At 40.7% G+C, this 14,557-nt stretch overlaps 1 protein-coding gene across 4 annotated transcripts in view; it reads left to right on the top strand.

The window, feature by feature from the left end:
- The window catches only part of JAKMIP3 (Janus kinase and microtubule interacting protein 3), a 93,882-nt gene that overhangs the window by 9,958 nt on the left and 69,367 nt on the right, over nucleotides 1-14,557 (top strand). For all 4 annotated transcript variants that reach the window (XM_025208815.1, XM_025208814.1, XM_006027583.2 and 1 more), the window contains exon 2: nucleotides 4,066-4,563. In XM_025208815.1, the coding sequence (XP_025064600.1) occupies nucleotides 4,066-4,563 (498 nt within the window). The remainder of the gene's footprint in view (nucleotides 1-4,065; nucleotides 4,564-14,557) is intronic.

Below are 14,557 nucleotides of genomic sequence, written 5' to 3'. Positions count from 1 at the left end.
CCAGGATAATTCTCTCAAAAAGCTTACCCAGGATCAAGGTAAGACTAACTGGCCTATAGTTCCCTGGGTCCTCCTTCCTCCCTTTTTTGAAAATGGGAACCACATTGGCCCTTTTCCAGTCCTCTGGCACCACACCAGAGCACCACGAGTGCTCGTAAAGCCATGCCAGGGGTCCCACAATGACCTCTGCTAATTCCCTCAGCGCTCTGGGGTGGAGACCGTCAGGACCTGGTGATCTGAACACATCCAGTCTCTCCAGAAGTTCCCTGACTAGATCCTGACTGACCCTAGGCCTGGGTGCACCTCTCTTGGGGCCTGAGGGGGTCCCGGCAGACGGGCTGATCTGGTCCCTGCTCAGGAAAATGGAGGCAAAGAAATCATTAAATAGGTTTGCCTCATCGTCTGGTGTGACCACCAGATTTCCTAGCATGTCTTGCAGAGGCCCCACGTTACCCGGTACCTTCTTTTTGCCCCCTATGTATTTAAAAAAGGACTTCTTGTTGTCCTTGATCCAGGTAGCTAGTCCCAGTTCCATCTCTGCCTTAGCCTTTCTAACACGCCCCGTGCAGCCCCGAGCAACTGAGGTATAGTCCTCCCTGGTGATGGCCCCTCCCTTCCACTGGGTGTACACCTCCCTTTTGGCTAGGAGACGTTCCCGTATGCTTTTGGTGAGCCATGGAGGCTTTTGCGCCCTCTTGCCCCCTTTGATCCTTGTTGGGATTACCTCCCTTTGGGCATGGAGGATCATCTTCTTAAGGAACGACCACTCTTCTTGGACACCCGACTCCCTTCCCCTCTGGGACCTCAGTGCCTCCCTGACTATTCTTCTTACCTCATTGAAATCCACCCTCCTGAAGTCCAGGGCTGTTGCCTTGCTGCAGGCTTTTGCCACCTTGCGCTGGATGGTGAATTCCAGCAGGCGATGATCACTGTTGCCCCGGTGGTCGAGCACCCACAGCTCCCTCACGAGGTCGTCACCTGTGACCAGCACCAGATCCAAGAAGGCGTCTCCCCTGGTGGGGCTGTGCACCTCCTGGGTTAGATGGAAGTCCTGTATCTTGGCTAGGAACCTACGTGAGCAGTCAGACCTGGCTGACTGCTCTTCCCAGCAGATGTCTGGAAAGTTCAGGTCACCCATGATGACCACATCTTTTGACCTAACTACCTCTACTTTCCTCTACTCATAACTCAGTTTAAGGGCTGTATTCCTGCAGTCATTCTAGTAATAAAACATTATCATTTTGACAATAGCAAAGACAATATTGCACCAGTAAATTAAATACTATTTTCCTTTTATCAGCTGTTTATCTACATGTCTTCTTTATTTCAGTAGATAGTACTGCAATACAAACAGAAACTGAATGAGCTTTATTGGTTTTTCTTCATATTCTAAAGGGGAAAGCATTGCACTTTGAAAATGTTGATTTAGCACAGTGTCCAGCCATTAGTTAATGCTGTAATTAATAACAGACAAAATCTCCATGTGCTTGCAGGTGAGGTAAAAGAAAAACAAAAGCACTAATTTCTCCATAGTGATTAGGATGGGGAATTCCCTTTATTGGGAATTGGGAATCAAGGTTGGTTATGAGATTTCCTTTTATATTTCCTACATTTATTTGGATATTTGAATAGATTTTTATCTGATATCATGTCTGGAAAACTAATGAATAATTGGAATAGTTGTGGAGAAATACAACATGCAAGACTTCTAATGCTGTTATTTTCCATATGTTTGTTCTTGTAAAGGTATAAAAATATGAAGCATGATAATAATACTGTGCTTTCTTATAATGCCTATAATTCAAAGTGCTTAACAGGTATTAACTCTTAAGCAATTACTGAGAGCAAGATACTTCATGTAACAGCAGCCGTTTAACAGTCCATCACCAAATCACACAACAGTTTGGATGTGAAGTGAAAAGTGCGTCCTCCATTGTTTAGACACAATGCAGATATAAACTGTTCTAATTATACGCTTTGAAATTTCACAAGAACAAGTTTAGCAGCCTCTCACTCTGCAACATTAAAACATCCAATCAGACCTGCTTTTTTCACAGAAATTGGGCAGCTATTTTGGGGGGAAAACGGACTGATTTTTGGAGAAAAGGTAAGATTTATATGGAACATTGAGCAGCCAAAAAGAGAAGGAAAAAAAATCAAGTTTTGACAGAGAACAGAAAATCCCTGTTTGAAAAGTAGAAATTTGTCAACACAGAGATATACTCTAGAGAGAAGAGAAGGGGATCAAAGATACAGTTCTATGAAACCACACAGAAATTTGAAGGAAGATAAGGAAAATCCCTTGGAGGACACACTGAAGGAGTGATCAGAGATGTAGGAGGATTGCCAAGAGAGAACTTTCACAGAAACCAAGGGAAGACAGGATTGCAAGAGGAGAATGATACCTCTGGTGAAGTGGGGCTAAAGAGTCATGAAGCTTGATGACGAAATGCTAAATCTGAGAAATGGCTGTGACGAGGCTGTCAAGAGATTTTGGTGAGAGTGGTTTCAGCTGCAATCAAGGGATGATTTAATATCAAATTGACTTGAATGAAAATGTTTTCATTTGGTTTCATAAACAGAAGTATTTCTGTTCAGCCCATCCCCAAACAATATGATTCATCTAGATTTGTTTTATGGGATTTTTTTTTGGTGAAAACCCTAAAACTGCATATATTTTGTTTGACAAAAAATAAGCTCTAATTTGCACATATAAAATCCTGCTTAAATAATCAAAAATGGCCAGCCTGCTGTAGCTTTCATTTCACCAAAAGAGAGTAGATACGTTCTTCAAAGACATGTGTGTGATTTTTAACTGTGCAGCTTCCACTCACATTCACCAGTCAATACTATGATTGAAAATTGGTGTATAAATCAGGATAATTCCAAATATTCACGTAAAAATTAAGCAGAGAGCAGATTTATGGTTTTTAAGAGCAAATTAATCAACTTCAAAGAAAATATATTTTATGTTTTTTCTCTCCTCCTCGGTTCCAGCTGGAATCAGAAGTGAAAATGCCAAAATACTACAAGAAAGGCTGTTCACATGTTTTTAGCACAGTTTTGAAGACACAGGATGCTTGGGTAGTCAGCTAAGATTTAAATTTTTAGATCTTTCTCTTGTACACATTTGCACGTGCATGTACACATGTACTCCTTATAGCACATATGGCATGAATTTAAAAGAAAATGGCAGAGGGGAGGATGGTGTTATTTTTATCCTGCATACTTTCACTGTATAGAGTGCAAGACTAGCCCTACTTGAAGGTAATAGTTGACTTTTAAAGGTTATATTTTGTATCACAATTGATTTTGATGATGATATTAATTGAACACAGAAATTATGAAGCAGACCCTTATCCGTGCTTCCTGATTAGCTGTGTGAAACAATAGATCTAACTGGTGCTAAAGCGAGAAGTGTTCACAAAGAGGTGCTTATGTTGCAAATAGAATTGACGGTTATTAGCTGCGAGCCCCAGTGATTAAGTCATGTAGCTGAATTTCAAGGCTAGTGTTGCTTAATAATACCTTTTTAATGCTCCTCATTGGAATATGCATTATTTTTAACCAAAAGTTAGAACAATGAAATAAAATGTTTTCATAAAAGATTAGAAGAGCTTGTCTTCTGCCCTGAAAATTTTGTAGTGTGTATTTTGTTTAGCTAAAACTCTCCCAAAAATTATATATTGCTTGATCTTAAAGCTCTTTTTTCATAAAGGTGTTTGTTATAATCAAGCTTATATTGAACAATAAATACTTCTTCTTGACATCAGAGGAGATCAGTGACCTTATTTGCATTTGGAACTATTGGAAAAATTGAACATTTACCGCAATATTGAATAATGGATCATAACACAGTAAGTCTAGTTCTCTGTATGGTACAGAGCCTTAAAAATAGTTGGTGTTGCCCTCTGAGGAACAGTCACATAACATTAAGCTACAAAATTGTAAAATGTCAACTCCAATCATCTTTGTGAAATGGTACCCAGAAACAGAATACAGACATTCCCAGTATTGGAACCATTTTGTTTACAAAAATACTCCTTTTTTTCTGTCTCCTTTTAGGTCAGCAAGTTGGAAAGGGAGAAAAACCAGGGAGTTAAGCAGATCAAAGAGCACGAACAGCATAAAAGCACAGTCTTGGTAACAGAACTTAAAGCCAAACTTCATGAAGAAAAAATGAAGGAACTCCAGTCTGTTCGAGAAGCACTTTTGAGACAACATGAAGCTGAGCTTCTTAGAGTCATAAAAATTAAAGATAATGAAATCCAGAGACTACAGGCCCTTCTTAATACAGTACGAGATGGGGCTCCTGATAAGGTTAAAACAATGCTTCTCACAGAAGCAAAGGAAGAGGCCAAGAAAGGGTTTGAAGTGGAGAAAATAAAAATGCAGCAGGAAATTTCAGAGCTAAAGGGGGCTAAAAAGCAAGTGGAAGAAGCTTTAACTTTGGTCATACAAGCTGACAAAATTAAAGCAGCAGAGATAAGGAGTGTCTATCACTTACACCAAGAGGAAATCAGCAGGATCAAGAGAGAGTGTGAAAGAGAGATCCGCAGACTGGTATGTGTTGATGACAATATTTATTAACAATTCTGTGGTGTCTTTAATAGCAAAAAAGGTAAATTCTGTGCTGGACTAAAGAGATTCAGATACATATGGATGGGCATTCAAACACTTGGATGCTTATTCAAACAGGATCTCTAACTTTTTTACATGTCTTGAGCATAATTTAAGAGATGTTAAATGTTGAATTTGCTTTGTATAGCATTTGGTTTTGCCCCTAATAATGGTTAATGTATATTTGTAATTCTAAGGTAAGTACTGCAAGAAATAAGTCAAGTTCTTGAAACAAATCATGGCACTATGCATGACCATTCACTGAATCTTGTGTTGAGATGTGTATCCCTTAACTACCATGTAAGCAAAGCTCAGAATTTGACCCAAGGGCATGGGGCACAGGAAAACCTCTCTGCTCTTGTAAAAAATACCATTGTACTTTCTTTTATTATTCCTCTGAAGTACTATCTCTTCAACTATGCAATGCCCTCTCATGCTATGAATTGATTCAGTGTATAGTCACTGATTCATGTAAATCCATCAGTGCCAGCTGTTTTGAAGCACCTAGTTTTTTTATTCCCAGTTTCATAGCCAAGCCCTGAACTGACTTGACCTTGTTTGGTTTGTAAAAAATGATGAAATGACACCACAAAAGAGCATGGGTGCACAGCAAATGAATTATTTGCAATACCTACACACCAACAGGATTAGTAAAGTGCCAACAGTCTCTCCATAGACCACACTATCTGGTAAGTCCACTGAAATAGGTGGGGTTGCTGGTTCACCAACAGTGAATTTAGTTTTCTACATCCTTATTTTTGTCAAACTTTGCTAGGGGATTGATCTATTCATGTGGAGAGACATGGTGTCAGAAGGGTAAGCCATCCTGCTCTGAATTCACAGGTTCAAACTTAAGCCTCATTCTAGACATGCATTATAGACTAACCCCAGCTGAGTGTGAGCTAGGGAATCACAGACTGCTACATGTGGTGCTAGACATACCACTCCCTTATGTGCTACTGGCTACATAAATGGACTTGCCTTAACCTCTTCAGTCTAATGGAACATCTCAGCCTGGGCAGACCTAGAACCTTTTCTGATGTATTTTTCTAAAGCACTGTAGTGTAAAGATGGCTAACATAATACGACTTACCAGGTTACATGAAAAATCCATGTTAAAGGCCCCTAGTGTAAGAGGGGACCATTATGTTCAGAATTATGAGAAACAGACAATTGCTACATTGCCTTTGAAAACCAACCAGCAGCTTATCTAACTATATTAAGGAAATTACATGAAGCCATCACTTTACCAGGTCCTGAGTACTTCCTTCATTATATTGAGTCCCATCAGTTCCCATTCACCTTAATATCATTGATTTCAGTGAGAGCTGTGGGCTCCTGCTATCTAGGATGGTAGGATCTTGAGCATTGATGCTCAAGGAAGAAGGTTGGTGCTACTTCATGGAATATAGAACTCAACTGTAGCTGAGAATAAATGAAGTTACTGGTGATAACTGAGTTTGCTCTTCCCTTTTTTTCTAGTGACTTCAACTTGAAATGTTGCTTAGAAAAAAGAAAATGATTTTCTTGATGCTTTCTCACAATGAGACAAAACTAGTTTAAAATATCTTCCTTGAGGATGAAATACCTTCCTTGATATACTTTTATTTGCATCTGTGCTAGGAGCTTCGGAAGACTTATGTTAGCATTATTCTATCTCTGCTGCTTATTGTCTCTCTTTCTCTGCATCTTTCATGAGAGCATGAAAATATTAGCGGAAAAAATCTTAAAAATCGTTCTGGTAGTGTTGGAGTGACATTATAACCATAATGGTCCAGGAAAAATGTAAGAGGCAAGGATTTTTGTGGGTGCTAGCTTTATCCCCACCCCAAGTTACTTAGACTGGGTTTCTGGTACAGCTCCCAGTACCAGTGAATGTGCGCACATGCCACTCCTGATCTTCAATCACACAGCTTAAAGTGAATCACGTGATTGTACATTGGGTGTGGTAAACATATGCATGTACCAAGGCAGCCTAAATGGGGTTTGCAGTGGCAAGAGCTTTTCCAGTTGGAGTCTGTGGACAGTCTGCAATGATACAGAAGCAGCATCTCCACAGCAAAGCAAGATGCATTTTATAAAGTGTCTACAATAAATAGAAAATGAGCTAAAATGCAGCATGTGTTTACCAAAGAACATGTCAAACTACACTGATACCATTTCTCAATAAAAAAAAATGTTTTCTGCATAAGGAAAATGCAGTAGATCTAATCTGTCTGGACTTCAATAATATATCTGATACAGTGCCACATGAAAAATTATTACCCAGCCTGGAAAAGGGGGACATGGGGATTACTGGAAGAATTAAAGATGGAAAATGAACCAGTTTAAGAGCAGACAGTAGTAGGCCATGTTGAAAGAGGAAGGATCAAGCTAATGCAAAATTATTGATGAAGTTCCTCAGGGGTCACTCCTGGAACTCGGGAGAATCAGATATTTTATCAAACCAGTGATCTCCAATGAACAAGCAGGATTACGGCCTAAGCAAAGCTGTTGCGACCAAGTTTTGGACCTTGCATTGCACATCAAGGCTGGTTTTTCAGAAAAAATCCAAGACTGGTGCAGACTTTGTAGATCTGTTATCAGCCTACAATATGGTCTGAATTAAAAGTCTGATTGATGATGAAGCTCACAAAGATTATACTCTGCCACCAAACACTACACCTGATATAGACAATGCTGAGTAATAGGCAGCTCCATGTCCACCTGGGTAACAGAGGCAGCTTGCCCTGGTTCCTCAGCAGTGGGCTGCCACAATGTTCAGTACTCTCACCAACGCTCTTTAATATATACACAAGCGATATGCTGCCAACAGTCATGCAAATTTGTATATGCAGATGACCTTGGTTTGGCAATGCAAGCAGCCATTTTCAATGACATCAGGTCAATTTTGAATGAGGACCTACATACCATGGAGGAATATTTTTTTTAAATTGAGACTCAAGCCAAATCCCCACAAAACAACAGTCACTGCAGTCTATCTTGATAACAGGGAAATGCTAAGTGTACACTGAAGGTAATTTTCTGTGGCAACACTGCACAGTATTGGAGCAAAGCTGATAATAGGAACAGGGGCTTGGGCTCAGGAAACAATCAGATTGGGTTGGATGCTGCCTCCAACCTAGGGCAGGCCCTGGCCTGCTAACAACACACCCGTCAGCTCCAGTGGATGCTACCACTACAGAGGGAACAACCTGGCCCCATGCCCCCATGCCCCCTGCAGCTCAGGGATCGCTCAGCCCACCAGCAGTTCGCACCCCCCGCCCTTCCAGCTGCAGGAGCTATGGGCAGGCTCCACGAAAAAAAAACCACCCTGTATGGCAGGGGTTCCCAAGCTGTGGTATGAGTACCCCTTTGGGTACCCAAGACATCTTTGTGGGGGTTGCATGGGAGAAACTGGGTAATGGCAGTTTAAATTTTAGTAGTAATAATAATTAGCATTTAAGATGTAAAATATAAAACATGCTGGTAAGGGTATGCAGGCAGGTGGTAAATCTGAAAGGGGGGACACAATAAGAAAGTTTGAAAACCTCTTCTCTATGGCTTTATTGAGATAAACTATTTCTCACTTTTTTGATGAACTTTCAATTGACAAATAAGTTAATTCATATTTCTTTCCAAATTCTAAAAAAAGGAACCATAGTTCCAATATAGTTCCTTAAACTAGTTCTAAGTGCCTGATCTATTTTAACATTGATCACCCACATCACCCATACAGATCAGTACACCCTGTTTAATACACAGCATCTAAACTGCAAGAATTAATTAGGCCACTGTGCTGACACTAGACTGCAAAGAAAGTATAACTTAAGAAGTAGTTTTCAGTGTAAGTTTATACCTTCTGTAAAAAGGGTGGTGATAAGATTATGTACTGTTTTTCTCCACATACCCATCTCTAGAGGCTTATATCATGAGCTTCAGAAGCACTGACTATCAACTGTTCCAATACGTCAGTTGGAGCTGACGGTATTGGGGCCTCTGAAAACTAAGGGATGAGTGTATTAATACTGTGGAAATGTAAGTGACAAATGACGTGAAATTATGAGGGAAGCTGTAGGGAATTGTGGAGTCAGTCAACAAATGTTGGTTAGGATTTGACTTTCTGTACCCAGTAAGTTAGGCGGTTGATTGCACGAATGAACAGACAGTACAGTGTGGTTGCCATAAACAACCTTCACTGTTGTTTTTTTCCTCCTCAGAAAGCCATCTATATCATTCATGGTGTTTGGTTTTTTTACACATTGAATTACTTGTAAGTACACATTTTTAGTTTTCTCATAATGTTTCTCTAAGTGTCTGTTTTATTAATTTCTAAGCGTACTTATGCTATGCAGAGGTGTTATGCTTCTCCCAGCAAAATCACAGTTTCCCAGTAGAAATGACAAGCGTACAGGTATTCACACAATTTCTTCCAGAAAAAAATGGTGGTTTTTGGAGAAAAATAATCCATCTCCAATCCAGCAGAGCTCACTCCTGGGAGAATTTCTCCTGGGAGAATAAATTCCTGTACATTTCCCCACCACTTGACTCCTCCCAGGGACCAGGATGAGTTGAGCAGCCAGGAAATGCTTCCTATGCCTTCCTGATACTAAGGTCAACCTTGGTCCCAGGAGTCATCCAGTGGCAGAAAAAGGCTCCCATGCCTTTCCTAGACCAGGGTCACCATGGTTTGAAGAGGGCATGGGGGAAGCTGCTTATCTCTTACTGCAGACCAGGAGGGGAGGAGAGAAGCAGCTGTCTGTTGTTCCCCATCCACTCCTCAGACCAGAGTTAGCAGTGTGAGCAGCAGTTGGGGGCTTTGTACTGCTGCTCAGATGACTTCCAGGAACTGGAAGCTGAGTGCTTCTCACCCACTTCTCACAATAGAGCAGCCACTGACTCACACACTTTCCCCAGACTGGGATCACCCTGGTCTGAGAAAAGTGCAAGGAACAGGGGAGAGGGGACAGTTGCACTTGAATTTGCTTGAATACTTGAGTTGCACTTGAATACTGCTCCCTCTCCCAGAAACATTTCAAGTGGTGAAAAACGTCCTGGCCTTAGAAAGCTCAGTTTTAGCAGAGAAGGAACCAGGATTTGGAGGAGCCTCTAGTGTTGAAAACTTCAGATACAGCACTGACACACATTTAAAGTGTGTGTATGTATTGGTGTAATTTAAATTTTAGAACAGTCTGGTATATGGCCTAAAATACATAGGCATTGCTTTCTTTTTCTGTACTATGCAGATGCTGCTGTTCCACATTAGGGGATTTCATGTTTATGTAAAGGCCATGGCAGACATCCAGTTCTGAACTGTTAATGGAATCACAACAGGCTGGTAAAAGCTGTGTGATTTATGTACAACATATTATTAAGTCATTTAAACAAAGGTCATGTCAGAAACAACAAATAATTATTTCACCATTTGAGAAAAAAATACTTTTTGAGGTAGTCATTGTGGGCAAGAATAGGTTCTGCCAAAAAACCATTCACATGAGTTTGCAATGAGATTAAGCCTTTAAAAAAAGAAGAGAAAAGAAAAGAAAAAACCTTTGAAGTTCCTTATTGCTGTTAGGTACATATTTTCATTTCTGAGTCAAATTATGGATCTTCATAATTACTTGCAGAAAACATCCCACTGCATCACTGCAGGGTTAACTGCTGAATGGAAAATAAATCCATGCATGGTCAGCACAAATTAGCTTTAGAAGGTAATTTTGTATTACACCTATGTTCTCTTTTCAAATAAAAATTGATATGATTTCTCTGTAACAGGTAACATTACAGATTATCATGTTACACTTAGACCTGCTGAAAAATATAAAGTCAACTTTGAAATAATAGATACTACAATGGCAACAGAACACTGTAGCAACAGTTTTATGTGAAGAGGGAAATTCTAAAGACTCACATATATCCCAAGAGCATAGGCATGAGTTTTGGTTCTAGTCCAGTAACACACTTCAACATATGCTTAGATTAAACATGTGTTGTCCAGTGGTCTTAAATCAGGTTTCTTATATTCATTTATACTGTTAATCATATGCTTAAGGTCTTCACTGGGTCATGGCCTTTTCTTTTTAGGCTTTAAATCCATGTAATCCATGTGGGGACCTGTGCACAACCAATCCCAGCCCACCCGGTGCCCACTCTGAACTCACCCCAATGGAGTGGACCAGCTCCAGACCAGGCAGAACCAGCACGTAGCCCTGACCCTTGCCCACACAATGCCTGCTCCAGACTCACTCACACATGCTGAGCAGTGGCAGTGGCAGCCAGGCAGAAGCTGCTGCTCTGCATGCTGCCTCCAGGCCACCCAGCAGGGCAGCGGTGGCAGCGCAAAGGAGCCACAGGGCAGTCCAGGTGCAGCTTCTGGGAGGCTGGAGCCAGAAGGGAAAGTGGATGCTTTTCTCCTGTGCAGAGCAGCAGCTTCTGCCTAGCTGCCACCATTGCTGCTACTGCTTAGCATGGGTGAGTGAGTCTGGAGCAGGCATAGGATGGGCCAGGGTCAGGAATGTGCCCTACTTCTGGCTGGTCCAGAGCTGGTCCACTTCGCCGGGACAAGTCCAGAGTGGGTGCAAGGTGGGTTGGGGTTGAGGCTGTGTGCATGGGTCCTCACCAGTACCATGGGGTGGCACCAGTGGTGGTGGCAGCTAGAAGGAGCCACTGTCGCCTGGGCTTCCTAGAAAAGCAATCCAACTTCAGGGTCACCCCAGCCCCACTGCATGTCCAGGAGGCAGCAGGATGCACCATGAGCCAGATAGCATCTGGGCCAGGTAGGACTAAGGGACCCACCGTGGGCTAGACAAAGTCCCTCCACAGGGTGGAGCTGGCCCATGGGCCATATTTAGCCCACCCCTGGTTTAAAGTAATGTCACATCTCCATTTACAGGCAGAGAGATAATAATTTCATGAGGAATATACCATCCTGGTGCATTCTTCCTCAACGTTTAATACTATACATGCTTAAATGGCATGCGACAGCAAGGAGATTTGCACTTTACTAACCAAAGTGTGTAGGTGTGTAGGTTTAGATATAAACATGAGCTTTCATAGGCTGAAGCTCACTTCATCAGAACATGCAGAAATGCAGGTGATAAAAGTTCATAGAAAATATAAAATTCACCATTTAATATGTACGAAATGGGACAACTAACCATTTCTAAGAGGTTACTTATTGAGTGGCAGAGATGACATTAACATGTTAATGCTCATGATCCATTAAACCATAAAACTTGGAATAATCCCCACAGTTGAATGAACAAGCATCTGCCTATATCTGTAACTAAAGCAACAAAACAAAAAATGTTTTGTAAAAATGTAAGTTAACATTATTTCACTTAACAGTCTTCTCAGGCATGAAAAAGACATAAGGTTATGCATTTTATCTCTAGTACTTGTACATTTCTAATTAGATCACGTATTAATAAACTATTGCTATTTGCAGGCAATATACCGATCCAACACCATTTATGAAGTATAATTTCTAAGGTATTTTGCATACACAGAGTCAAAGTATTTCCTGGATATTGAATTTTATATTTTAATGATAATAACTTGTAACATTATTTTATTTTACAGAGACTTAGAATAACTAGACATGTATCAGACCTAATAGTTGCCATAGCCCAATGATTTTTAGTGCCTCTGCACATTGGAATTTTCCCGCCACATGGAGCTTGCTTTGCACGGTGGATTTCTCAGCTGCAGAGAGAAATCCCCGGTGCAAAAGAGTTCCCGCCACACGTATGCAAATTAGTGTCCCACTATTGGTCAATTCTAAATTATTCCTACGTGGCGGCTAGCAATTGGCTCGTTAGCCGTACAAAAGGGCAGAGCAGTTTCCACCCAAGTTGGAGGACTCCACAACCATCTCGTGGGGAACTCTGAGCGCGCTGTGGAGCCTAGCAAACTCCACGTGTGTCTTGGAGGAGGACATAGAGGCCTGATTAGCTCTTAGCCACTCCCCGTCATAGTGGAAATTTGACGCATCCCCCGTGCAAAGCGCTCATGGAGTCGTACATCAACGACTCATCTCGGTTCGGTGCGGTTCGGAAGAGATCTCACTTGTGTTTGTTTGTGTGCAACTGCAACTCAAGCAAGTTTCCTCCCTGCACTGTGACCATCGGCAGTGTAAGTAAAGCTTTCTTTGTAAAACCAATACGCTTCCGTGCCTAACTCTACTCCGTCGTGGAAAAACCCCACCTGATGGTCCGGGCTACTGGCCATAGCCTTAGACCGACCCTCGGTCCCGACAATAGTCACCTTGCATTGTCATATGGTGCATCTTCAGAGGGACTTTCTTTGCTCTTTTAAATGACAAAAACGAGGAGCTGCTTTTTCTTTCACAGCCCAATAGGTCACGCTATAAAAACTCTTTGCTCAGCATCAGCAGTGTAGGGATGCAACCAGATGCTCAGAGCAGAAGCAGCAACTTCCATTTCTTCTGTGATCACAAAAGCCCTATTGCACCCCAGCCCCTGCCCGTTACGCTACTGCTCAGCACCATCCTATTATCTCCCATCATCTATGATCTTTATCGCCACACATATGCATTGTCACAGAAGGGTGTTTGTGCCTCCAAACTTGCAAAGAACAATTTTTCCAACTATTTAGTTGCTCTAATTCACAGATCCATAGGGCTTTTTTAAATCCAGAAGTGTCCATTGCCTTGACTGTGTCTGACCACATTCATAACACAGAACCATAGTAAATTCTTCAGGAGACTTATCTTTCTTCCCTTCCTAACCCTTACCTGCTCAGGTATGTTACTTCCACCATTCAAGAAGTGGATCTACCCAACAAGCCAAAGCTGAAACTGTAATTTATGCAGAAATACCCAGGCTAGTTTTAAACTATCTAACTTGAGTAGCCATTGACAGCATAAGTTTTAGCAAGGGCTCCAGTATCCACCAGACCCTTAAAACCCTGGCCATCTAGACTGGGATGATTTCCATGTTGCTGTGGCTATACTCTTACTAGAACCTATAGACATTTTAATCTACCTAATTTAAAATTAGCTCAGGTATGTTTCAATATCTGTACTGTGAACATACCCGAAGACTATAATTGGTCTGTATGGTTAGGAATAAGGAAAGACTTCTAGTGTAATGTTCAAATACTTACTAGCTATTTCCCCATTTTGTGTTACAATAGAAGTAAGGGATTTTTCATGAAAAACATTTATCCCAGGACTGACCAACATAACATAGTTTATAAAACTAAATGCAATCCCCATCCCAAACTAATATGCCTGCATGCATCTGTAAATGTAATGACCAAATAAAATAGTTTCTATTTATAGTTGAGACAACTTCAGTGTTAAAGTGGGTATATTTTATCATTATAGGGCAATATCTGCCTGGAAATTAAAATTATATTAGTATTGAACTTAACTTGATACTAGAGAAGAAAAGCATTTGCTAGGTACAGAAGGCTTCAGATAAAAGATGACGTCATTGGCTCAATTTCTTTTTTGCTTCTCCTGCTACAAAGTTCTATTACACAAGATTTATTACTTTTAAGTTGTGACAGCTGTTCTATAGTTTGTTCAAAATGTAATTTTGTAAGACAGAGGTTTTATACCTGGTGTTATAAATTTTTACTCAATAATTTCTCTTTTGTACTAGATATAGTACATTTTAAAGTAGCTTTTATCACAACTCTTCAGTATTTAATATATGGTCTCTGTTCACACTTCTAGTTTCTGTGATTTTTCAGGACTGATAATGCATTTCATCAATGCCTTCCCTCATTCATACTATCTATCCCTATGTGAAATATTGGAGAAATGGGTACAGCTTTTAGAGAATGGGGAAAAGTTTATGGTCATATGGAAAATTATTTTACTGGTAACTTGTTCAGTCAAGTGTGAAAATTATAGCTTCTACATCCACAGTGTGTTTATGTGGGGCTCTTTTTATTATTATTTTTTGCACATATAGTATGAGTTATTTTT

This window comes from Alligator sinensis, unplaced genomic scaffold, assembly GCF_000455745.1.
Source record: "Alligator sinensis unplaced genomic scaffold, ASM45574v1 scaffold195_2, whole genome shotgun sequence".
Taxonomy (NCBI): domain Eukaryota; kingdom Metazoa; phylum Chordata; order Crocodylia; family Alligatoridae; genus Alligator; species Alligator sinensis.
The sequence above is the reverse complement of the archived record's forward strand: the minus strand, read 5'-3'. Positions and strand labels throughout refer to the sequence as shown.